This window comes from Podarcis bocagei (genome assembly GCF_964188305.1).
Source record: "Podarcis bocagei genome assembly, chromosome: 17".
NCBI classification, from domain to species: Eukaryota; Metazoa; Chordata; class Lepidosauria; order Squamata; family Lacertidae; genus Podarcis; species Podarcis bocagei.
In genome coordinates this window covers 37,358,584-37,382,423 of record NC_138143.1, presented here as the reverse complement: position 1 = coordinate 37,382,423, position 23,840 = coordinate 37,358,584, and the positions used below count along the sequence as shown (strand labels likewise).

The following is a 23,840-nucleotide window of genomic DNA, read 5'->3' as shown; positions in this document are numbered from 1 at the left end:
CAGGCCAGCTAATGGTTAATCATTTGTGCAAACCAGGAGACTAAAATTGGCTGAGATCAGTATCTAGGCCATAACTTGTGGTCACTATTGATGCTTCCCCTCCACGCCACCCCTGGGGTGGGTGGCCTTGCTTCTGCGTCCTGCTGCAGCTCAGGGTGATGTGAATCCCCTACCCCAAATCCCCCCTCCCACACATGCTGGAGAGGGCTGGGTGTTTCTCAGGTTGCACTGGACTTCATCACAGGCAGAAGTCGTACAAGTGACTCATGCTGCCCTGGGCCACATGAAAGACCTCATTGCCCACTCCACAAATCCTCCACATGCCTGGCAACTCAGGGCAGTGGAGGAGGAGGAGGAGGAGATCTGGCTGAAAACCTCAGCAAGCAGCCGTTGTGGAAGTGGAACAGTTGGGCATCAACCTGCCAACTCTCCTCTCCCTGCTTGCTGATTCTCTCTTCACATGCTGCTGCCCAGTTCATTTTTTAAAATTTCCTCATTTGGTTTTTCAGATTAAAATTTTACAGTCACATATCCAACATCCAACATAAAAACAAGATTCCAAGGAATCTCTTGGACTTACCTCTTCCCCTTTGTGGGTCCTCTTGTTAATCATTTCCTCTTCATCTTTTATGATAATCCAAATCTTTTATCTCTCCATTGTATCCAAAATTCACCATTAAACTACAAGTGTTATTCCAATCCTACTAATGATTTTAACTGTTTACAATGGTCTTTAAGATAAGTTATAAATTTTCTGCATTCCTTATTAAAATTTCTGATTTCTGATTCTTCCGGCCATCTTAGCCATTTTGGCACAATCCATTAACTCCATCTGCCATTCTTCTCTGGTAGGGACTTTATTTTCTTTCCATCTATGGGCCGATAACATCCGCAAAGCCGTGGTTACATTCATAAATAGTCTTTTCTGCTCCCTTAGGATTTTGGCACCTAGAATTCCTAAAAGGAAGGCTTCGGGGGTTTTTTAAGAAAAGGTTATTTTAAACATTTTTTTCAACTCATTATATATCATTTCCCAAAATTATTTTACTACCTTACATTTCCACCACATGTGACAAAAGGTGCCTTTCTTTTTCCTTACACTTCCAGCATGCATTTGACCCCGTTTTGTACATTTTTGCTAATTTACTAGGAGTTAAATACCAACGGCACATCGTTTTCATATAATTTTCTTTCAACGTGTAACATGCTGTGAATTTTAAATCCCAATTCCATAAATTCTTCCATGCTGCAAGTTGTATATTACACCCAAAGTCTCTTGCCCAACTGCTGCCCAATTCAAGGAGCGCTGGGTTCTTCTGTGTCCACACATTGCCTGGGCAGTGGTGGACCTTGGCGTCTCACATTTCAGCAATGACTTGTGCAAAGCCAAAATTGGGCCAGTCTCTCTGCCATCAGCAGCAGCCTGAGGTCACAAAGGGCATTATTTCTCCCTTCAGTGTTGCAGCAAGGTCACAAGGGGCAGTTTTCCTTTCTCTCGGCAGGCAGCAAAAGCAGGGGCATGTGGGCACACTGTTTCTGTCTGAGTAGATAGAAGCGGGTGCATCTGGACACGGCCCCTTTCTCATTGAGGTGGGCATATGGAGGAGGATTTGGGCAGAGTATTTTTCTTCCCAAAGTGGGCAGAGGTAGTGTGTGGCCGCTGGAAACCAATGGGAGGTGCTGTTTTATTTGGTAAAAAATGCAAACACCCATTTCCACAGCCTTGGCCTTTTTGAAATGTTAAAGGGAGTGAGGGATGGTTTCCTATTGAATTATAGCAACCTTTCTCAGCATGAGGAGTCGCGGGTGGCGCTGTGGGTTAAACCACAGAGCCTAGGACTTGCCAATCAGAAGGTTGGCGGTTCGAATCCCTGTGACGGGGTGAGCTCCTGTTGCTCGGTCCCTGCTCCTGCCAACCTAGCAGTTCGAAAGCACGTCAAAGTGCAAGTAGATAAATAGGTACCACTCTGGCGGGAAGGTAAACGGCATTTCCATGCACTGCTCTGGTTTGCCAGAAGCGGCTTAGTCATGCTGGCCACATGACCCGGAAGCTGTACGCCGGCTCCCTCGGCCAATAAAGCGAGATGAGCGCCGCAACCCCAGAGTCGGCCACGACTGGACCTAATGGTCAGGGGTCCCTTTACCTTTTTTCCTCTGCATGGGTGGTATAATTTAATATCTTCATTTGTCCCCTGTTACGATACACAACACTCCTGCAATAGAACAGCTTCCAGGTTAAGCAACTGGTGCCCAATCTTACTAAAGTTTGTCCTTGCCAATTAAAACTGAAGATCGAAAGTGGCGAAAGCTGTGCAGCCTTTAGCACAGCGGTTCTCAACCTGTGGGTCCCCAGATGTTGTTGGACTACAACTCCCATCATCCCTGAGCTCTGGCCTTGCTAGCTAGGAGTTATGGGAGTTGTAGTTCAACAACATCTGAGGACCCACAGGTTGAGAGAGGCTGCTCCTGCGCCTTGTGTCGACTTGTGATCTGCTCTGTGTGATTCTGCCTTTCCTGCTTCTTCTGATGCTGCAGTGTCCAGCAGTGGGATTCAGATGAACCAATCCCACAGTCGGAGTTGCTGGCGGGGGTGGCTGGCAAGGACGGGCTCCTGTGCCTCTTGTCCGACCGGATTGACAAGGAAGTCCTGGATGCTGCAGGTGAGGCCTCGGGTGGGAGCTCAACGGAATGGTGTCAGAGTGGGCTGTAGAAACATTAACACGGCCAGTGACTTGCCAATCCATGTGACAACCTGGGCAGGGAAAGTTATTGGCTGCTCCCCAGATACTGGTGCGAATGCAGACCAAAGCCCTGCACCTGTATAAAGCTGAAGTTGGTGCCTAATTCTTTTCAAAGGAACTGGAATAAACTCATGGGACTGGCATCAACCCCAGCCTCATTCTTCTTCTTATCTCCTTTTGGTGAAAGTTTGCATTCAGCTCCTCAGGATTATCTGGCCAAACAGTCTGTATCTGGGGGGGAAAGTTCCATGAGCCAAATGTGCTGTTAAATCCCATTTTTATACTGTGTTTGTATCTGGGGTTTTTTGTTACTCCACTGATAAATCTGGGTGTGTGGATAATCCTCAGTGCAATACAGTGGTACCTCAGTTCTCAAACTTAATCCATTCCAGAAGTCTATTCCAAAACCAAAGCGTTCCAAAACCAAGGCGCGCTTTCCCACATAAAGTAATGCAAAATGGATTAATCTGTTCCAGACTTTTAAAAACAACCCCTAAAACAGCAATTTAACATGAATTTTACGATCTAACGAGACCATTGATCCATAAAATGAAAGGAATAAGAATATGTACTGCAGTCACACAGTCAGTGAATCAGTAGCTGAACTGGGTTCCATGCAGTCACAAAAACAAAAAACGCAAAATAGCAAAAACAGGCAGACCTCAGCGTAACACTCAAATCGGAAGCATAACACTCAAAATGGAGCACGTTCGGCTTCTGAAAAAAGTTCGCAAACCGGAACACTTACTTCTTGGTTTGCAGTGTGTGGGTTCCAAATTGTTTGAGTACCAAGGCGTTTGAGAACCAAGGTACCACTGTATTATGTTGATCAATTGCACAGATTAATGAATGAAAGCTCACAGCTTTTTAATGGCTCAAAAGCTAGGTTTCCATTCATAGCTGACATTCTTTTATTATTTTGTTTCTTTTCAAGCAGGACCTTGTGAAACTTTATCAAAAAATCGCCTTCTTCATTTCTCTGTGTTTATTAGTAACCAGACAAAAGCTTTGACAAGTCTGTTGCTGCCAACTTCTTTAGCTTTTAATGCTTTCTGAAGCTCATAGGAGCTTTGGTGTTTGAGGTGAGCACTTCACTGCTTTTCTCTGCCAACTAGTTGTTGGGAATCTCAGGTGAGATATCCACGCAGTGCGAGTTGCTCCCAGTACCTGTCACCACATGGAAGAACCTTAAGGTCCAAATAGTTTACTGTTGCAGAAGATAAGGCTCACTAAAACAGTTCTGAATGTAGATACAGACATATACAGATACATACAAGCACAAAACATTTCCATTGCTCCAAATAACTCCAGCAATTCAAGATGTAACACTGGACAAGTAACACCAACAGACTGAAGACTCGCAGACTAATTGCAAACTAACAAACTGATGGGCATTAATCACAGATATAGTTGGGGCACTGGGCCGTTACCATAGCAATTGGCTTGACTGACTTTGCACCCATTAGTAGCTCATCCTTGGGGTGATTTATGCACATTAAAGGAAATTAACCCCTTCTCATGCCTAATGACCTTTTGTTCTGAGCCCGTGGTCTTCATCTTTTTCAGGACCATCCCTGAAAGTAATCAGTACGTTGTCCGTGGGATATGACCATCTTGCCATTGAGGAAATAAAAAAGCGGTAAGACTCACATCTTTTTAAAGGTGATTCTTAGAGGCAAACTACATCTTATCCTGACAGGGAGAAAAGAAAAGAGAGTTGTTGTGGAAGGGCTAATAATCACTCCAGCCCTATATAACCCACCTTTGCTGTTCCCCAGAGGCTTCTCTGTTGAAAATCGCCTCTTCCCAGAGCAGCTTTTCCCCAGGAAAATTAGTGGCTGGGATTTAAATGCATGCCATTGGCCAACTGGCCTATGGACCAAACAATTGATGCTCAGGCTGCCCCTGTGTTGAAGAAATGATGAGTACCACAAAACTAGTCAGTAAGTGCCTTGTGGCTCAAAACACAGAAGATCTGACTGCTTCTTTTAAATTCTAGTGGGATCCGTGTGGGATACACGCCAGACATCCTGACAGATGCCACCGCTGAACTCACAGTAGCTTTGCTCCTAGCAACGTCCCGCAGGCTGCCAGAATCTGTGGAGGAAGTGAAGAAGTGAGTGTCCAAAGTGGTATTTATGGGACTTCCACGCCACACTGATTGGACTCCTTGGAGGGGGTGGCCGTGTCCTATTTTGTCTTTTAGCCTCATTCAGCATTTTTAAAAAGGCAACTGTGGCTCACAGGAAAGTAGGAAGGTGCCATAATCAAAGTCAGATGGTTAGTCTGTCTAGTTGAGTGTTGTCTACTCTGAATGACGCTTTTTCAGGGTTTTAGGTGGGCTTCTTGGGCACCCTACCTGGAAATGCCACTTACCTTTTGCATGCAAATAAGATCCTCCACTTGCTTCACAGAAACTGTGGATGCACTTACACAACTATTGCTGGACTGTCCTAAGGAGGAGCTCCTTGTACACACACACACACAAATGATTTAAAAATCCATGCACATTGAAAACTAGTTGCCAGAAGGTGACAAAGTCCCCTGAACTTTGGGCTTCAAGCTATTTTGTCTTTGGCATCTGGTTTTATTTCCATTCAGCTATGCAAGCTGACACTTGCAGCCGAGTTCAGTTGCACTACAACTACAGTCTGAACCAGGTCCCCGAGGCTGAACTGTGAAGCGGAAAAACCCCAGTCCAAATCTTGCTTTTTGCCACAAACTCATCATAGCCACATGCAACATCCTGAACTCTCAGCTTCACCCTGCAATATGAGGAGTAATAATAGTGACCTACATTACAGGGTTGTTGTACGGATGAATGAGAGGGTGTGCATGAAGTGTTGCTTTCCTTTTAAGCATTCTTAAAGGGTATAATCTTAGTTACAGTTGAATAAATGCTTTAGTTATATTGTGGTGACAGAGTGGTACAAATCTAGCAAGGCAGTGTTCCCCAAACTTGGGTCTCCAGCTGCTTTCAGACTACAGTTCCCATCATCCCTGACCACTGGTCTTGCTAGCTAGGGACTATGGGAGTTGTAGTCTAAAAAAAGCTGGAGACCCAAGTTTGGGAAACACTGGATCAAGGTATCTAAGTGTACGCTGCTGAACCACTGATAGCTAGATGTGGGCTACTCAACTGGCAGTATTTAGCATCTATCCCTGGACATTATAAGACAGATGTTGGTTCCAGTGCCCATTTGATATTTGTCTGTTATTTTCCGGAGTCCACCCAACTGATACGGGGATAGAGAGTAGAGAATGGGATTAGGCCTGAAATCATTGTGGGCCTTGCAAGATAAAGGGTGGATCAAAGCTTTTAAAACAGGATTTCTTCCTTTGTCTAAGATAACAGTGTCTGTGGGTTGCCATTGTCTACAGCTGCTCATTTCTGGAATTTTAGCTAAGAGCCTGTTTAGCCAATGCAGCTTTTTCTTGCCTTTACATTAATGCTTGTCTGCTAAGCTCTGGGGCTGTTCCCTAGCTAACGTCCCATTGTAATTTGGTGTCCTTTTCGCAGTGGTGGCTGGACCACATGGAAACCCCTCTGGATGTGTGGCTATGGACTTTCCAACAGCACCGTTGGGATTATAGGGCTAGGAAGAATAGGTAAGCTGAGTTCTACATTCATTTTCAGCCTGCCCTTCCACCATGGTGCTCACAGCTGGTTTGACCATCATGTCTTTGCAAGGTAGGTCGGTCGAGAGAGAAACAAACATTACATGCGTGTCCAGGTCCAAACCTCAAGTCGCCACCCCGAAGGAGGTATCTGCTGCATCTGTGTGGAGACATTTAACTGCACAATCTCTGCAGAACTGAGCATCTGAGATTAGGCTCAGGTTATCAGTCCTAAAGCTTGTGCTGTTCACTTTATCGGAACGTGGACTTTCTACTATTGATTGTCTCTTTGAACAAATATCCATGACCCCCAAAGGAGCCGTGCAGTGTTTGATGTTGTCTCTCTCACATACCCGACTATTGAGATATATGGTGCCTTTAGTGCAGCCATTGCCGTCACCTTTTCAACATAGAGCGGCTGGTAGCCCGCCCATTCTTCTGCCCATCGGCACGATAATTCACTGGGAACAGCAAGAGCTTAAGTTCTGCTCATGGCTCGTCTGCCAATGGACCAACTGGGGAACTGGGGAAACTTGAGTTCAGAATAGTTGTGGCCTCTAACCTGGAAAGATTTCACTCAACACTCTGGTAATAGTGCAACCCTAGATGTGTTTACTGAGAAGGAAGTTCCATGTAGTCAGTGTAGCTTACTCTGAGGCATGGCTGGGACTGCAGCCATGGGGCAGTTTTCCAAATACAGTGGAACCTTGGTTTTCTAGTGTCTCATAAGCCAAACGATTTGGAAGCCGAACGCTGAAAACCCAGAAGTAATTGCTTCTGTTTTTGAATGCGCCTCGGCTTCAGCTGCATGTTTTTCCATTTTTTCAATGGATTTTGTCAACCGCCCATTGACCCTTGATTTTTGGTTTCGGAAGTCAGACAGCCTTCTGGAACGGATTACATTCGAAAACCAAAGTTTCACTTTACACAGTTTGTGTGTAACCATGTGGCAAAGTTATCCTGTTGCCAAATGGTAAGATTTTAACCATGGATCAGGTATGCAGATGTGGTAAAATGATTGTTTGTATCTACCCCGATTTACCAATTTTTCTCATCTGCTTCTCTATCTGAGAATGCTCAAATGCTAAGTTTTGATTTGAGCGCTCAGTGTTAAAGAAAGCCTTTGATTATGTGAATTTTGCATGCACCTTTGAAGTGCTAACACCATTTTCAGAAGCCCCGTTTCTCTGTCTTGAAGGATGAAGCATCCTAGCCTCGTGAGTGATGTGATGTCCTCTGGTTCCTCATGTTTCTAGGGCAGGCTGTAGCACATCGTCTGAAGCCATTTGGAGTCAAGAAGTTTTTGTATGCAGGACGTCACCCCAAACCTGAAGCTGCTATGGAACTGAAAGCCGAGTTTGGTGAGAGTTCTGCCTTCGTATTAGTGGAATTTCTCTATGTGTGTTCAATACTACCCCCCCCCCCCATTGATGCAGAGTAGAAAACTGAAGTTGAAGTCCTATCAGTGGCTACTGGGCACAGTGGAGGCTATTCACTGCCTCCATAGGTCAGAGACAGCATGCTTCTGAATACTTGTTGCTAGAAACAGAGAAAGTGCCCTTATGCACAGGTTCTGCTTCCAGGCTCCTCTCAGGCACCTGGTTGTCCACTGTGAGAACAGGACATTGGGACTAGATGGACCAGGGGCCTGATCCAGTATGGCTTTTTGTAAGTCACTTCAGTGAGGGGGGGGGGGAAATCTCTGAAAAGACTTTAATAATAATAATAATAAATTTTATTTATATCCCGCCCTCCCCAGCTGAGCCGGGCTCAGGGCGGCTAACAACAACCAAATAACAGTCAAATAATAACACATTCTAAAAATATTTCATTATAAAAATTAGTTAAAATCAAATTGATGGCAACCAATTAAACAAAATTCTGTGCAGGTTGCCAGAGGAGGGAGTCAGGCTGCGCCCTGACCAAAAGCTTGGCGGAACAACTCTGTCTTGCAGGCCCTGCGGAAAGATGTCAGATCCCGCAGGGCCCTAGTCTCTTGTGACAGAGCATTCCACCAGGTTGGAGCTGCAGCCGAGAAGGCCCTGGCTCTAGTTGAGGCCAGCCTAACCTCTCTGAGGCCTGGGACCTTGAGGGTGTTATTATTTGTAGACCGTAGGTTTCTCTGTGGGGCATACCAGGAGAGGCGGTCCCGTAGGTACGAGGGTCCTAGGCCGTATAGGGCTTTAAAGGTTAAAACCAGCACCTTAAACCTGATCCTGTACTCCACCGGGAGCCAGTGCAGCTGGTATAGCACCGGATGAATGTGATCCCGCGGCGAAGACCCTGTAAGGAGTCTCGCTGCGGCATTCTGCACCCGCTGGAGTTTCTGGGTCAGTCTCAAGGGCAGCCCCACGTAGAGCGAGTTACAATAATCCAGTCTGGAGGTGACCGTCGCATGGATCACAGTGGCTAGGTCAGGGCGAGAGAGATAAGGGGCCAACTGCTTAGCTTGGCGGAGATGGAAAAATGCCGCCTTTGTTATAGCTGTAATCTGCGCCTCCATAGAAAGGGAGGTATCGAAGATTACACCCAAACTCTTAACGGACGGTGCTGGCACCAATTGCACCCCCGCAAGAGATGGGAGTTGCCCCCTCGATCCCATATCGTCCCGCCCCAGCCAGAGGACCTCTGTCTTCGAAGGATTTAACTTCAACCGGCTCCCACGTAACCATCCAGCCACAGCTTCCAGACATTTGGTCAGTGTGTCTGGGGCCGAGTTAGGATGGCCATCCATCAACAGATAGAGTTGGGTGTCATCAGCATACTGATGGCAGCCCAGCCCAAAACTCCGGACAAGCTGGGCGAGGGGGCGCATAAAGATGTTAAAAAGCATCGGGGAGAGAATCGCACCCTGAGGCACTCCACACACCAAGGAGTGACGCGATGACAATTCCCCCCCAAGCGCCACCCTCTGTCCCCGATCAGAGAGAAACGAGCGCAGCCATTGAAGGACTGTGCCCTGGATCCCCACGTCGGCAAGGCGGTGATCCAGGAGTTCGTGATCGACCATGTCAAAGGCTGCTGACAGATCTAGAAGAATCAGCAGCCCCGACCCGCCTCGATCCAGCTGCCTGCGGAGATCATCTGTTAGGGCGACCAGAGCCGTCTCGGTCCCATGACCAGCACGGAAGCCGGACTGGAATGGATCCAAAGCAGATGTTTCATCCAGAAACCTACCAAGCTGTTCAGCAACCGCTCTCTCAATCACCTTACCCAGGAATGGAAGATTCGAGACCGGGCGGTAATTGGATAGATCTAAGGGATCTAACGATGTTTTCTTTAAGAGCGGACGCACCACCGCCTCCTTCAGTTCCCCTGGGAATATCCCGGTGCCAAGGGACAAATTGATGATATCCCCCAGGGGGCCCCGCACCTCGTCTGGACACGCTCTAATCAGCCATGACGGGCACGGGTCAAGAGGACAGGTGGTGGGCTTTCCGGCTTGGAGGAATCTGTCCACATCGGCTGGAGATATCCGGTCAAAGTGGTCCAATATTGGACCCGAGGACAGTCGAGGGGCCTCCAGTTCCTTTATTGTATCCAAATTGGCAGGGAGGTCATGGCGGAGCGACAAGACCTTCTCCGCAAAAAAGCTCGCAAATGCCTCACAGCTATGTGTCAGATTGTTATTTAAATTTGGCTGTCCTTCAAGGGACGTTAAAGACCGGATTATACTAAATAATTGCGCCGGGCGAGAGCTAGCGGATGCAATGGAGGCCGAGAAGTAAGACTTCTTAGCGGCCTTCACTGCCATCTCATAGGTTTTCATAAAAACCCTATAAGATGTTCTTGAGGCTCCGTCACGGGCACCCCGCCATACTCGCTCTAGCCGTCTGAGGTCCCGCTTCATTTTCCGAAGCTCCTCGGTAAACCAGGGAGCCCGGTTTCTGCGGGGTCGCAGAGGGCGCTTAGGTGCGATCTCATCGATGGCTGCCAGGAGCTGGGTATTCCAGCCCTCAACAAGCTCAGTCAATGAGTCGCCAGGGGGAGCAAGGTCCCGCAAGGCTTGACGGAATCTATCAGGGTCCATCAGCCTCTGCGGGCGAGCCCAAATCGGCTCGCCACCTAAGCAGGGTGGGGGTGGAAAGTCAATCCTGGCTTTCAGAGCGTAGTGATCAGACCATGGCACCTTCATCGAGGGAGACATGATCACATCTATACCGGCGCCAAAGATCAAATCCAGCGTGTGGCCTGCTTGATGTGTGGGGCCCGAAACAAACTGGGAGAGCCCTAGTGTCGCCATGGAAGACACCAGGTCCAGAGCCTGTGAGGAGGGAGTGGCATCAGCATGGATGTTGAAGTCCCCCAGTACCAATAGGTTGGGGAACTCCAAGGCCCAGCCGGCCACCGCCTCCAGCAGGCCTGACAGGGTGGCTGCTGGTGCGCTAGGTGGCCGGTACACCAGCCAGACAGCCAAGCTCTCCTCGGAGCCCCACACTAGGCCAACACATTCAATGCCGGGGATCGATGGCGATGGTAGAGCCCTGAAAGAACAATTTTCCCGGATTAATATTGCCACCCCTCCCCCCCGGCCCACAGTCCGCGACTGGTGGAGGATAGAGAAACCTGGGGGCGCCATCTCTCGTAGGGTAACAGCTTCCCCTTTGTGTTACATTGTTTGAAAACAGGATTCACTCAATTCCTGCAAATGAGAACGAATGTTTAAGTTTGACAAAATTTTAAGATTTATTTGTTCCTCTTCCCAGTGACCATAGTTAAAAGTGAGGAGTATACATCCCTTTGTGAATCAGGGTTATGCACCCCACCCCCCTAAGTCATGCAAGCATTGCCAAAGCAGGGACCCAGCCATCACCAGTTAACCTTAGTCTCACTTAGAGAACAGCAATTCCCTTCTGGAGACATGCTGTTTACAATGAGACGTACCAACTGCTGCAGCACAAGTCAAGAGTCGATATGGAACAAGCATGGCAGCCACATGCACCTTACACAGGCGTGTTTTGGAAGATCAGTCATCCATCCCTTCAGGCAAAGTACAGCACAAACTGGATGGTTGTTAGGTTTTTGTTCAGAGCAATTCAGAGCCCACAGTGCCACGTAGTTCAATGAGTCAAACAGGATCCTTTTGAAAGAACAGAACACTTGGATATGCACACATCGCTGTACATCATCGTCCTCATGGTGGTGGGGAGAACAGTACACTCTGAAAACAGAAGTAGGGCAATTCCTCCCAGTTGACTTGGCTCATATGAATGCCGCAACAGGGTTCAAGGAGTGCCAAAAGCATAATTGTGCAGACTCAAGCATGCCTGAATCATCCCTGCTCTCCTGACTCTATTCAGAAGGACCCTTGCTGTTTTGGTCAATAGGAAAAGCTAGTGAAAGTAGGTAAACCTCTTAAACAGACCACAGTGAGTTTCCTCTTTCTTTCTTTTCTCCAGTGCCCCTTGCCAAGCTAGCGGAAGAGTCGGACTTTGTCATTGTGACATGTTCTCTGACACCCGACACTCAGGGGATGTGCAATCGGGACTTCTTTTGCAAGATGAAGAAGACGTCTGTGTTCATCAACACAAGCAGGTAAAACCAGATGTGGCCCAGAGTGGAGGCTGGGAATCGGGGGCACATCCCCCAAGACAATGCCAAGTCCCAGTGCTACTGCATAGCATGACTGAAGTCACATGACAGTATGGAGGAACGTGAGCCTAGATCTGCAACATGCCCTTGTCTATCGTGAGTTTTTTAAAATGCACAAATCATTCCCCCTCCCTGTTTTAATTAAGGGCCTCCGCCATGTCTAAATCTCTTCACTGTATGATAAATACATTGCAGTACAAGACGCCACATCTTCGCAGCTGTGCTTCCTTTATGAGACATTTGCCCTGGTTTTGTAAAGAAGCAGCACTTGTGGAAATAGGCTTTCCATATTCACTTAACTAGCTGGATCTCTCTTGAGGTCTATCACTATCCAGGCCTGCACCACTCAAAACTAATATTCTGCAGTCCTTCCCTTAGACAGGATGTTCATTGCTCCTGTGAGTGCTGTATATTGCTCAGTCTACCTAATAACTGGTTGCCTAGCTCCATACCTATTGCATTTCTAAAGCAGCAAACACCTGCCAAAATAGGAAACTTAGCATGTACAATATCAGCAGGTTGTATTCTGCATAGTGCTAAGGTCCCATCAGTTCAAGCATTTCTGTTTGCTTGACATAACAATCTCTCCCCCACCACCAAGAAGCTTGGGTGTAGTGGGAGGAGGGAAGTCTCACTGCAGTAGCACGAATCATTGTGCTGTCTTCCGTTAGTGCAATGTGTTGAATAGTAAGTAAATGACCCTGGGAGTCATTTAATCCTTAGCACTATTTCTGTGTCACTGCTGCTTGCACCGATTGGGGGAAGCAGCCTCCCCATACAATTTCCTAGAGTACCAGAGTGATGGGGGATGCAGCCCAGCAAAGCAGCACACTTGCCACTTCAGGCAAGGCATAAACAGTGTGGTCGTATTAAGCTGTCAAGAAAAGCCACAATATGTATTTCCCCCGTGAGAGTCTTGTTGAATTATTTACTGCAACGTGCAATACAGTGGTGCCTCGCAAGACGAAATTAATCCGTTCCGCGAGCCTCTTCGTCTAGCGGTTTTTTCGTCTTGCGAAGCAACCCGATTAGCGGTTTAGCGGCTATTAAAGGCTTAGCGGCTATTAAAGGCTTAGCGGATTAGCGGCTAAAAGGCTATTAGCAGTTTAGAAAAAGGGGGGGAGCGGGGGGAAAACGGAACACTTGCAAGACGTTTTCGTCTTGCAAAGCAAGCCCATAGGGAAAATCGTCTTGCGAAGCAGCTCAAAAACGGAAAACCCTTTCGTCTAGCGGGTTTTCCGTCTTGCGAGGCATTCGTCATGCAGGGCACCTCTGTACAGGCTCAATAACACCTTCACACCCCACGTTTTCTCACTTTGCTCTGTTAGGGGCACTGTTGTCAATCAAAAGGACCTTTATGAAGCTTTAGTCAATGGCCACATCGCAGCAGCGGGCTTGGATGTTACAACCCCAGAACCTCTGCCTACTGATAATCCGCTTCTTTCCCTCAAGAACTGTGGTAAGATGACTTAATTTCATAGAATCGTAGAGTTGGAGGGAACCCAAAGGGTCATCTAGCCCAACCCCCTGCAATGCAGGAATCTCCGCTAAAAACTTAATGTGCACATGGCCATTTCTGCACAGTCTCCTCCTGGGGAATTAACGGCTGCCTTTCAGAAGCAGACAGATGCTGCTCAAGTCTCACTTGCACTGAGCCGGCAAGGCTCAATAGCAAGCAGAGGGTTTTCCTTGTGGAAATGTGTCAAAAGAACATCTTTGCAACCATAAGGGCTAGAAACTTGTGGGTCGTTCTTTTCTAAATTGGGAGTTGTTCTTAAAAGAAATCTATGCCTGCTGCCACATCCTGTGGCATTTCTATACTCTCTCCCATGATGTTGCTCTAAGTATGTGCATGGGTAAAGCAAGAAATAAAATGCAGAGGGCACCCTCTGAATTTTGCACTCTTGCCCCTTTCCGCAAGGCAGGTGTCTTTGGGCTGTAATTGGATCGGCATGCCCTGCAAAAGACAGATAATATCATCTTTAATCTAACAGAGGAGGGGCCCTGGAAATAGAATACAGAGGGAATGGGTTGGCCTGAGCAAGTGATTTTATTACTCAAAGATATAGTATCTGATAAAACGATATACTCAGGAACTAGTGATTACAAGTCGATAAAAAGTATACTGGCTTGTTTCCTAAATTGCTTCCTCCCCCCCCCCCCCGTGTCTTGAGCAGTAATTCTGCCTCATATTGGAAGCGCCACCTACGCCACAAGGAATGCCATGTCAGTGTTGGCTGCCAAGAATCTTCTGGCTGGGCTGAAAGGAGAAAGCATGCCAAGCGAACTCAAGCTGTGAGAAGCAAGACTGGAAGAGTTTTGAAGGATTTCTTTACTTTTTGCCCCAAATGGATATTAAATGGGACAAACTGTCTTTCAAATAAAGCATTAAAACAATGGCAGACTTTTGTGTATTATAGCAAAAGGTTCCAGTTCACACCTATTTTTTAAAAGCAGTACTCTATCTCTTATAGAAAGTAATTAAGATGCTGTGTACTGGTATGTTTTCTACAACTGTTCAAACAGAAAGCAGCAGACTGAAAATAATGGGCATCTCCCCCTGCCCCCTCCTATAGTGGCCTCGACTGCTGGCAGTTACTTTGTCATAGGCTTCAGTGGGGGAGCTGTTACCATGACCTGTTTTAAAAGGACTTCCAGGCTTCCCCAACTGTAGCCAATCCACAAATTACTGAGAACTGATGGTTTCTCATCCTGCCTTATTGATATTTGATTAAATGTCCAGCTGTCATGGTAGTTTTTACACTGTGTTCAGCCCTCTGCCAACCCCAAGCAGCTTCTTTGAGGCCTCAATGCAACTTGAGTTCCATCCAAATGACAACTTCCCCACTCTCAGAAGCAGAACTGGGTGTGTTCTGTTGCTGCCAAAAGGTTGGCAGTGAAACCTAATCAATGCATTATTACAGTATAGATGCATCTTAGTTTTGATCATGCACAGGCCTAAAACAAGAGCAAGTTGTCAGACTTTAAGCTCTATCTTAGAGCATCTATATCTTAATTTTTTTTTAATTAATTATGGGGATGCCGTAGAGCAGGCATGGCCAAACTCGGCCCACCAGATGTTTTGGGAGTACAATTCCCATCATCCCTGACCACTGGTCCTGTTAGCTAGGGATGATGGGAGTTGTAGTCCCAAAACATGGAGGGCCGAGTTTGGGGATGCCTGCCGCAGAGAGAATTTTTTTTTTTTTAATCACTGCAATTTACTTGAAATAGTAAGATGGCCTACAGTTGCTGAGAATGGATTCCTTGTGGGGAAGCACACTTTTACAAAGTTGTCTTTAAACTGCCATATACAGTAATTCTTGTCGTTAGGTCTAAATGGGGTGGTACCCTCCCACACATTTTATCTCTCTCTCCTATCCACCCCTCAAACCATAATTCCACAGTCGAAATCAATCAAGTCGCTTGCATTGTGCTGCATCAAGCCCACTATCTGCTTCTGCCTCCTGCTAGTACCCACACCAATTTCTGTGGCTCACTTCTTTCTCCCCCCCACCCCGGAAAAAGCCTGTCCTCTGTGTAATAGCCTCTGCCACGTGCAGTTCCAAAGCATTCCCCCAAAATGGATGTGTATCTGTTTTCAACAGCCTGAACTTAAAAGGAGGGTGTGAGTCCTCTCCTACTTGTTGAGGCTCTGGTAGCCTTAGGGCTAGGGAAGGCTGAAACCAAACTCGGAAGCTCTGCCCCCTACAAAGATGTGCAGAGAGTCATGGATGGTTTTCAGTGGTAAGACAATGGCACTCTGCACTTGGTGTAATGGCACGCGTTCCTAAAAAAAAAAAAAAAAAAAGTACCATATGAGTCCTATTGTGAGGAAAACAGCAAAATTAAAAACTGTAGCCCTACCACATCAAAATGTTACTAGCCACCACTGACATTTAATATTAAAATGCACATTAAAGAAGGGAAAAAGTATTTGAAAATGGTACCATAAATTCAGACGAGCTTGACCAGCAGCACCTGAAAAGGCAACTTGCACTGTCAAAGGACTTACAAGAATGCCTTTTGAAAGAACAACAGTAGACGGATCATTTACGATGTAATGTTGAGTTTAACACATGAAATACAAATTGATTAGAAACACTACCAAGCATGACACAAACACACTTTACTTTTCAGTACAAGATCTTACAAAAAGAGAAACTATGAAACACCTAGATTTTGCTGTATTCAAAAGTATATACACACATACATATATCAGACAGTCTAAAAGTTACTTGCATTGGACTCAAGGTAAGCACCTTCATTACACAGTGTATGTTACTGCAAAACAACCAAAAATACATTCAGAACCCCTAAAACTATGTTATTCTATAACACACTCCAAAAGCACTTTGAGGTGCAAAGGTCATTTCTCTTCAAGATATGCAGTCTCACAATAAAGAGCTCTTAGTAACGTTGTTCACACACTCCATGTAGCAACCTATTTTACAGATAAATGCTTTCACATCATTTTTTAAAAAAACCATTACAAAGGTTCCACTTCAGCTTTTTGAAACATGCTAGTTAGTTATGTGCTAGCTACACTTTCATTCTTCCAACCCTTCTCCTACTCTTAGAACTAATGACACTAAGGATCGTATCCATATATAATACATGCAGTCCAATCCTAAGCATGTTTATTTGGGAGCAAATCCCAGAGAGTTCAATGGGGCTTACTCCCAAATGTGTGTTAAGACTGCATTCTCAGAACTACATTTGTGTCAGAGCTGGAGAATTTCAAAGCGCTTTTTTAGAAGTTGTTCAAGCCTCACAAAACCCCTGTGAGGTAGGTATGGTACGAGTATTAAAAAGAAGCCTTTTTTTTTTTTGCGTGTGTGGCACAATCACACTGCAAATGTTCACCTCTTGTGTTCCATGGGTTATTAAAAATCTGTATTGGCATCATGGAACTGAGGAAGACAGTTAAAGCAAAGTGCTGGGTAGATTGCTGCTTTGCCAGCGTAGGCAAGTAGTTTTGGAATGTTTATACAAATGGCTTGACTGACTAAACCTCTTGCCACACTTTAAACAGGCATAGGGCTTCTCGCCTGTATGCACACGGATGTGCTTCTTGCAGTCTGTTAAAGTTAGAAAAGTCTTGCAGCAGATTTTGCAGGCATACTTGCGGGCACCTTCTACTACCAAGACGTTATGTTCAGATAAGGCTTTCTTACATTTTGAAAGAACATCAGCAGACGCTCTGGTCAGCTGCGGTGGGCCAGGTTGGGAAGAATGCCCGTTTTCAAAAGAGGAAGTGGCTCCGTTCATCATCAGCTGAGAATTCGAAGCATTGTCCGGAATCTGAGCGCTCCGAACAGAGGTCACTACAGGCATTTTGGGAGCTATGCGGCGATACCCAGGAAAGGTGGTGGCACCGCCTCTCGAGTTCATGACTGCCCTCGATAAAGAATGCAACCCCAAGCCAGATCGCGGGAAGTCCATTCCAAACTGCTCTGCTGCCCGGTAGCCGGAAGTCTGTACGCAAGGAAGACCCATTACATCCTGCATAGGCCTGACAAAATGGGAGTCTGCACTCTCGTTGAACGGATTCTCTACATGAGAGACAGTGGCAGAGGAATGACCATTAGCAGGTCCAGATTCTTGGCTAATTAAATAAGATGCATCACTATCCATTCTACAGTCACTGGTTGTATTTGGAATGTTGTCCTCATTATTCGGGCCAGCTCCAAAACTGCTGGCTCTGCTCTTATTCAGAAAATTTGAAATACTGAAGGTAGATTTGTGTTCCAGGTTATTTGCTACTTCCATGATATGGATATCTCCCACCCTGTCGGTACTAGACTGTGGGTCAGAGAAGCTGCGGTCGCTACTCTCGGGGCTCAGTTCTATCTTTTCAGCACTTGGTCCTCCGCCTTCCACTTCAACAGACTCGCTTCCCTCTGCTTGGGAAGTCACATCACTCACTTCATCCTGGGGCTCTGGAGAACTCAAAGGCTCAGATTTCACCACTACCCTCATGTGTTCTTTTTCATTTAGTCCAACCTCAGGATTCTCACACTGAAAGTTATTTTTTTGGGAAGCTGTTTCCTGATCAAAGCTAGTTTCCACTTGAGTTGCCTGTGATGCCATAGACATTTGAGAAATATTTCCCCCACTATTGTCCGACTGGCTTGGCACTTGTGCATCTTCTTGGGCACCAAAAGACTGGTCAAACATAATAGTATTATCTTCCTGGTTGTCAGTTACACCATCGGGTTTAGAATTGTCTACAATTTTCAGCGAGTCCGGGGAAAAAAATTCATCTCGTGAATGAACCACAGTCTGTGCGCTCTCTGGAGTAACATCTGACATGATAGAATCATCTATGGGAGCCCTAATGCGTTGTCTCGCTCTTTCTTCAGAAGTCTGCTTACGTTTATGGAGACGTCTGATCGGAAAAGCACTCCGTTGCTCTATGTTACTTCTGATTGATGAGCTCATAGAATTTGCCTGTTCTTCTGTGCTTTGGGTAGAAGTTAATGCAGAGCTCACTATGCTCAATCCCAGCTGCTGAAGCATGAAAGACCGTTGCATGCGTGCATTCTGCTCCTGCACTCTATCGTTTGGTGGAGACATTGGTAGTGTCCTTGTAGTAAGGTAGTGTTTGCAGGCTTTAACCACAGAGTTCAAATGGAGGTGAGAAGCTGCTAGCAACACATCCATAACATTGCTCTCTCCAAGCATGAGTGTGGAAGTGTACATCATATCAATGAGAGCAGCAAAAGCTTCAGCTGTCACTACTTCACTGTCCAACTGGATCATGTTCATGGTCTGATCTCCTTCTGCTACGGTGAAAAGAGCACGGAAGTGTGTGCTGCATGCTGCCAAGACTGAGCGATGCGCTTTGAAGTGCCGGTTCCCCACCACAATGACACAGTCACACAGCTGACCATGAAGCCGCTGATAGTTCAACTGCTGAAAGATTTGCTCGAAGTGCCCTGGAAAATCCATGATCCTACGAAGAGAGAGAATATGATGTAAAAACAAGGACCAAACTTCTGGTTTTTAGCACACAAATCGGGTACAAAATATACTCTATTGGCCCAAATATAAGCCTGGCCCAAATATAAGCTGGCGGCCTTTCCCCTTCCTCATTCTCTCCCTTCCCAGCCTTGGGGGAGAGGACAGGGGACTACGCACAGGGCGGGTGCCACTTTGCTGTGCTCCTGGCTGCATTCTGTAAGGTCGCAAATATAAGCTGCACTTTAACTTTTCACGGTCAGAATTTGGGGGGAAAGTGTGGCTTATAGTCAGGCCAATACAGTAGACGTTTGATAATTGAAGCTCCTATACTAGGCTTGTTTTTAAAACTTATCACCACCATATTGAAACACACATGATTTCCTTAGTTTGTAGGAATGTGAATGCAACGGCTTCAGGCCTGAGACACACAATGGGATTCTGCTTGGAAATGGAAACCAAAGTTTAGACTGCAATACAAAAGAGCTGGGCAAGTCCAAGACATCAGTTTAGGAGCATGTGGCTTATTTAATGTTAGACTGCAGTGACTGTGCTGGAGAGAACTATAAGATACCTATACAAAATACTCAGATGCAATTAGTCGAAAGAAATTACAGGGGGATACCAAGAAGGGGAGGAATGTTAACAGCTGAGCAAGCAGACAGATGAAACACCCACAAAAGAAATGTCTGAATTCCCAGCACACTCAATAGCTGCATATATAACAAGGCCATAGGACAACTAGCAGCTTGAGTTGCATGGGCTGCAACAGGTTACCTTATCCAGCACTCAGCAGACCCAACATAAGCCTGTCTTATGTCATGGTTTGCTGTACAATCTGGCCCTAGGGCTAGATTTGTCACTGCTCATTAATAATCATTTCTTCAACTCTGAAGAAATTCTGGGATTAGCCAAGAGAGAGAGAGTAATTGAGTGCAGTTTTGCAGTTTGCCAGTGGCAAGTAGAACTGGCTGCCCAGGAAACACAGCACACAACAGGTTTGACTCTCTACTGCCCTTGTGGGCTTCTACTCCACAAAACGTGCCAGAACCTGGACAATTCCTGTGGTCAGATGCCCCTTGTGCATGTCAGAGAGCAGTGAAGACCAATTACTAAAGCCACTTGGGTAGTTGGGAACCCCCAGGGAGGAGAACCAAGGCCATGAAGATGGAAGCCCACTTTCCAGCTGTTTCTAGAAAGAGGCTCTTATCCTGATAAGAAAGGTAACAGGTTTAGTTATGGCATCTGAAGAATGTGAACCGTTCAAGATCTGCTTATACTCTCTGCTTGTTGCTTATACTTCATTGAGTCAAATAATTTCTTTTAGTTTGGAAATATTTTGAATTATTTTTTAAAAAGAACAATTCATACGCATAGCTGAAAACTGAAATTTTAAAGGGGTTTTCCCCGCCGCCTTCCCCTTTGAAAAAGTTTCCCCCTCCATCTACTTTGTTCCAAAATATGCCAGTTACAGATAGGTAGCCGTGTTGGTCTGCCATAGTCAAAATAAAAAAATTCCTTCCTGTAGCACCTTAAAGACCAACTAAGTTAGTTCTTGGTATAAGCTTTCGTGTGCATGCACACTTCTTCAGATACGAATATGCCAGTTCTTAGCTTTAAATATGCCAGTTCTTAGCTTTATAGGCTTTAGTGCTCAGCAAATTGCCATCAAGTCAGAGAACAACAACCGAATTCTCTTTTGATTGCCTTTTTTGAAACTGCCAGTTTGAAGTCTTTTTTTCAACTGGTAAAAATATTTTTGGTAAAATGGCCAATTTCCTTTATGCCAATCATTAAGTTTCATTTTTGTTCTTATTCAGAAAATATTCACCAGGCCTTATTCATGAATAACTAATACAGTATTTACCGCTTCTGTCATTCAGTTAAATACATATGCACTAACGGAATCAAACAAATAAGTCTACTGATAACTTCATCTAATATAAAAAGCAGATATGTTGATTCATAAGATTTCAAAATCCAAATTGGGCAATATTTTTAATAGGTAGGCTGAACAAAATGTCAAAAGAAATCAAAACTGAATAAACCAATTATTTCCTCAGTTCAAAGTGGTAAGAATAATTAAAGAAATACTGTGACAAACTGAGGTATGCTCCTCCATTGGGTACTAGGAACTCAGTGACCATAATCTGGAATGACAAGTGGCTGCTTCCATGTACTCTGCCGGTTTCTGCAAGAAGGTCCATCTAATCCCATTTCCAATAGCGGCCAAGTCTCCAAGAACAACCTCTGGATAATGCAACAGCTGTGCCAGCTGCAAGTATGACAAAATTTGGTGCCTAAAGGTGGAGTGGACAGTTTGGTACAAAATTACTTATTTTTGATGAAAAGGGGTGGATGTGGCCTCTGGGCATCGGTTGGGTAGGGAATTTGGCCCTTTAATCTGTTTTGAATTCAACTCTCCTGCTTTAGGGAAAAACAGTAAGAGAACTAGTCTTGCTTAATCATGTCCAGCTCTCAAAGGGGAATGCTTTGTGACTCTTACTAAGATTAAGTGTGCTCCAAGCATTTCAATTTATAATTCAGAGTGCTAAAAAACTAAGGAATTGTGAGCTAGTGACTCTTACTTGGCTATGTGCAACTGTCATATGCTGTAATTCACTTTTCCCCAACCAGGTGCCCGCCAGATATTTTTGTACTACAACCACATTAGCTAACCATCTGCTGTGCTAGCTGAGGCTACTATGAGTTGTAATGCAAAACATATGGAGGGAACCTGGTTATATAAGTTCTAGAGATCAATTGTGCTCTTAGCGTGTAAAACATGCTTGTTTAAACTTAGTAAAAGTCACCCTTAAAAAGAACATTATAATGTTACAACAGCAAAACACAATCACATTTTACAGTTTGTTGTGGCTTCCAGCATCTAACTTAGGGCCAAATTTTCTAAGCTGATAAAAAAGCTTAGAAAATAGCTTTCCCCTGCTCATTGTTTTGCGAGATAAACTACAGCTAAAGACACCAGGAACTGCACCATGGCTAAAACATGAATATTTGTTTTCTATACTTTCTAGTCTTTGAGGTCATTACTCAAGTTCCTATTTAATGATAAGAACAAGTCATTAAAATTTAGAATTTTCTTTGTAGGATATTTGTGCAGTTTTCTCAGAGTGTCCACAGTACTACCAAGTTCTGCTCCAAAGGTTTATTATGTTCTCTTCCCTTTTTCTTCCTGCAAAGAAAGAATTAGTAGTAGCTGGGGAAGAGCCATGGCTCAATGGTAGAGTATATGTTTTATATAAAGAATGTTCTAGGTTCGATCCCTAGCACATCTAGGTAGTGTCTGAAATACTCAGGAGTTGCTGCCAATCAGTATATACAATCTTGAGCTAGATAAACCAATGGTCTGATTTAGGATAAGGCAGCTTCCTTTTCAAGTGACTTTTTATGTTGCAAATTGCAACTGACATTCAGTGATAAGAACTTAATTTCATAAAGAATTTCCAAGAAGTAGTATGTTTATGGACAACATGTCCAAGAAAAGAGGCAACACAGCAGAAACTATTCTGAAATAGTTTCAGTCCTAGATGAAAGGAGACCTTTACATCCAAAATACCCCCATGACAAAACTATTGAAGATTTATAGTTACCAACTGGTTCTTGGGTTCCTCAGCATAGGTCCACACCTGACAATCCCTGAAGTCTCATCTGGTGTCTTTCCACAATTGAAATAGATGTGTGGACAGTTCTAGAACAGAATGCAACTATGCCTGTCTTCTTGGATAATGGCAGTAGAACAGAGGGCTCTTTTCAAAGGCAGCAGCACCAATACTTATTTACTCCATGCAAAGGAATCTGGGATGGCTCCTGTATCTTTTATTCAGCAGGGCAAACGAAAGTTAAGAGTAAAGTGCCGCCCTTTCCAAAGCACTGAACACACTGCAAGCTGATGTCAGCATTGGGTCCTGAGGCTTGTTTTCACAAGGACCACGCTGGCCTATTTATAGCCCCGCCATGCCCTTATGAACTGCAAGAGAAAGACGACGTTACAAGGCACCCAAGCCCACTTGAAATTAGGCCTGCCAACTCCCCTGCCCCAATTCAAGCTTTTTCTGCGAAGTGTTCAAAGACGACTGTGTCCTGAACAGCCTTTACCAAAGGTGTCATGGGTTTTGAAGACGCTTGAACTCGGTAGGAAAGGGAGAAACGTGCTAAGACGGAAGGCACGCTTGGCTTCATCACTGTGATCAACCCCCACCTGGAAACCTATGGAAGGACGTGTGGATCCAGAATTGGCCTCCACTTACAGAATCATGTTCATGGAAGACAATCTGACTTGGCTACAAGTGATCGCCAAAGAAGACACTTGATTTCATGCATCTGTTGAGATCCTGCCTTTCTAAATTAGCATTCGAGGCATGATTTTTTTAAAAACAAAACCCAAACACTAAACGTTTCACAGCCCCCTCCCTTCAAAGGGCAGAAGAGCGACACAATGGAGGCTCTCAAGTGCAGCCCCCTCCCACCCAGCCACCCCCCGTCAGTTAGGCCTATGCAAAGCGGGCCGATGACAGAGAACAGGGGCAGCCCCCCCCCCCCCGTCTAGGGCAGGAGGCGCCCCTCCCCACAGGCCACTCACCAGTCCATGCCCCGCCCTCGCCGGGAGGGAGGAGGGGGGAGGGGAGAGAGGGGGCGTGGCGGCAGGAACCTCGCGCTCCCTCTCCGTTGACAGCCCAGCCAACGTCTGTCACGGAATCACGCCGCCCCTCGGACCACCACGGAGCATGCGCACCTGCCCCGAAAGAGCCCGCCCCGCCCCCCCCCGCTCCTTTCCTCTGAAACAGGCCGCGCTGAGGGGATGGAAAGCAAGCCGTACCGGGCGCTCTCGGCCAACCGCCCTCAACGGGCTTCCTCAAGCGCGCGTGCTCGCGAAGGAACACCAACCAACCCCTCCCCCACCACACA

At 45.8% G+C, this 23,840-nt stretch overlaps 2 protein-coding genes across 9 annotated transcripts in view; one reads left to right on the top strand and one right to left on the bottom strand.

The window, feature by feature from the left end:
• Positions 1-14,350, top strand: part of GRHPR (glyoxylate and hydroxypyruvate reductase) — a 52,070-nt gene extending 37,720 nt beyond the window's left edge. For all 3 annotated transcript variants that reach the window (XM_081176668.1, XM_081176667.1, XM_081176669.1), the window contains exons 5-12: positions 2,536-2,660; positions 4,308-4,380; positions 4,741-4,857; positions 6,262-6,350; positions 7,616-7,720; positions 11,759-11,894; positions 13,280-13,410; positions 14,129-14,350. In XM_081176668.1, coding sequence (XP_081032794.1) covers positions 2,536-2,660; positions 4,308-4,380; positions 4,741-4,857; positions 6,262-6,350; positions 7,616-7,720; positions 11,759-11,894; positions 13,280-13,410; positions 14,129-14,250 — 898 coding nt within the window. In that variant the 3' untranslated portion in view covers positions 14,251-14,350. The remainder of the gene's footprint in view (positions 1-2,535; positions 2,661-4,307; positions 4,381-4,740; positions 4,858-6,261; positions 6,351-7,615; positions 7,721-11,758; positions 11,895-13,279; positions 13,411-14,128) is intronic.
• Positions 14,346-23,831, bottom strand: ZBTB5 (zinc finger and BTB domain containing 5). 6 transcript variants are annotated; one of them, XM_081176430.1, is made up of 4 exons: positions 22,526-23,402; positions 21,009-21,189; positions 17,129-18,909; positions 14,346-15,741 (listed from the first exon to the last, which is right to left on the bottom strand). In XM_081176430.1, coding segments are annotated over exons 2-4 (1,896 nt in total). In that variant the 5' UTR covers positions 21,122-21,189; positions 22,526-23,402; the 3' UTR covers positions 14,346-15,739. The 6 variants fall into 6 exon arrangements, with proteins under 6 accessions (XP_081032556.1, XP_081032552.1, XP_081032551.1 ...); XM_081176426.1 differs by lacking the exon at positions 14,346-15,741 and adding an exon at positions 23,515-23,831 and having other exon boundaries at positions 16,004-18,909; positions 22,526-22,902; XM_081176425.1 differs by lacking the exon at positions 14,346-15,741 and having other exon boundaries at positions 16,004-18,909.
• Between the last annotated feature and the right edge of the window lie 9 nt (positions 23,832-23,840).

Coding starts and splice junctions, on each gene's coding strand:
- ZBTB5 (XM_081176426.1), bottom strand. CDS start 21,121: ATGGACCTTCTTGCAGAAACCGGCAGAGTACATGGAAGCAGCCACTTG. Junction 18,910..21,008: donor GCATACCTCAGTTTGTCACA/GTATTTCTTTAA, acceptor CTCTCTTCGTAG/GATCATGGATTTTCCAGGGC.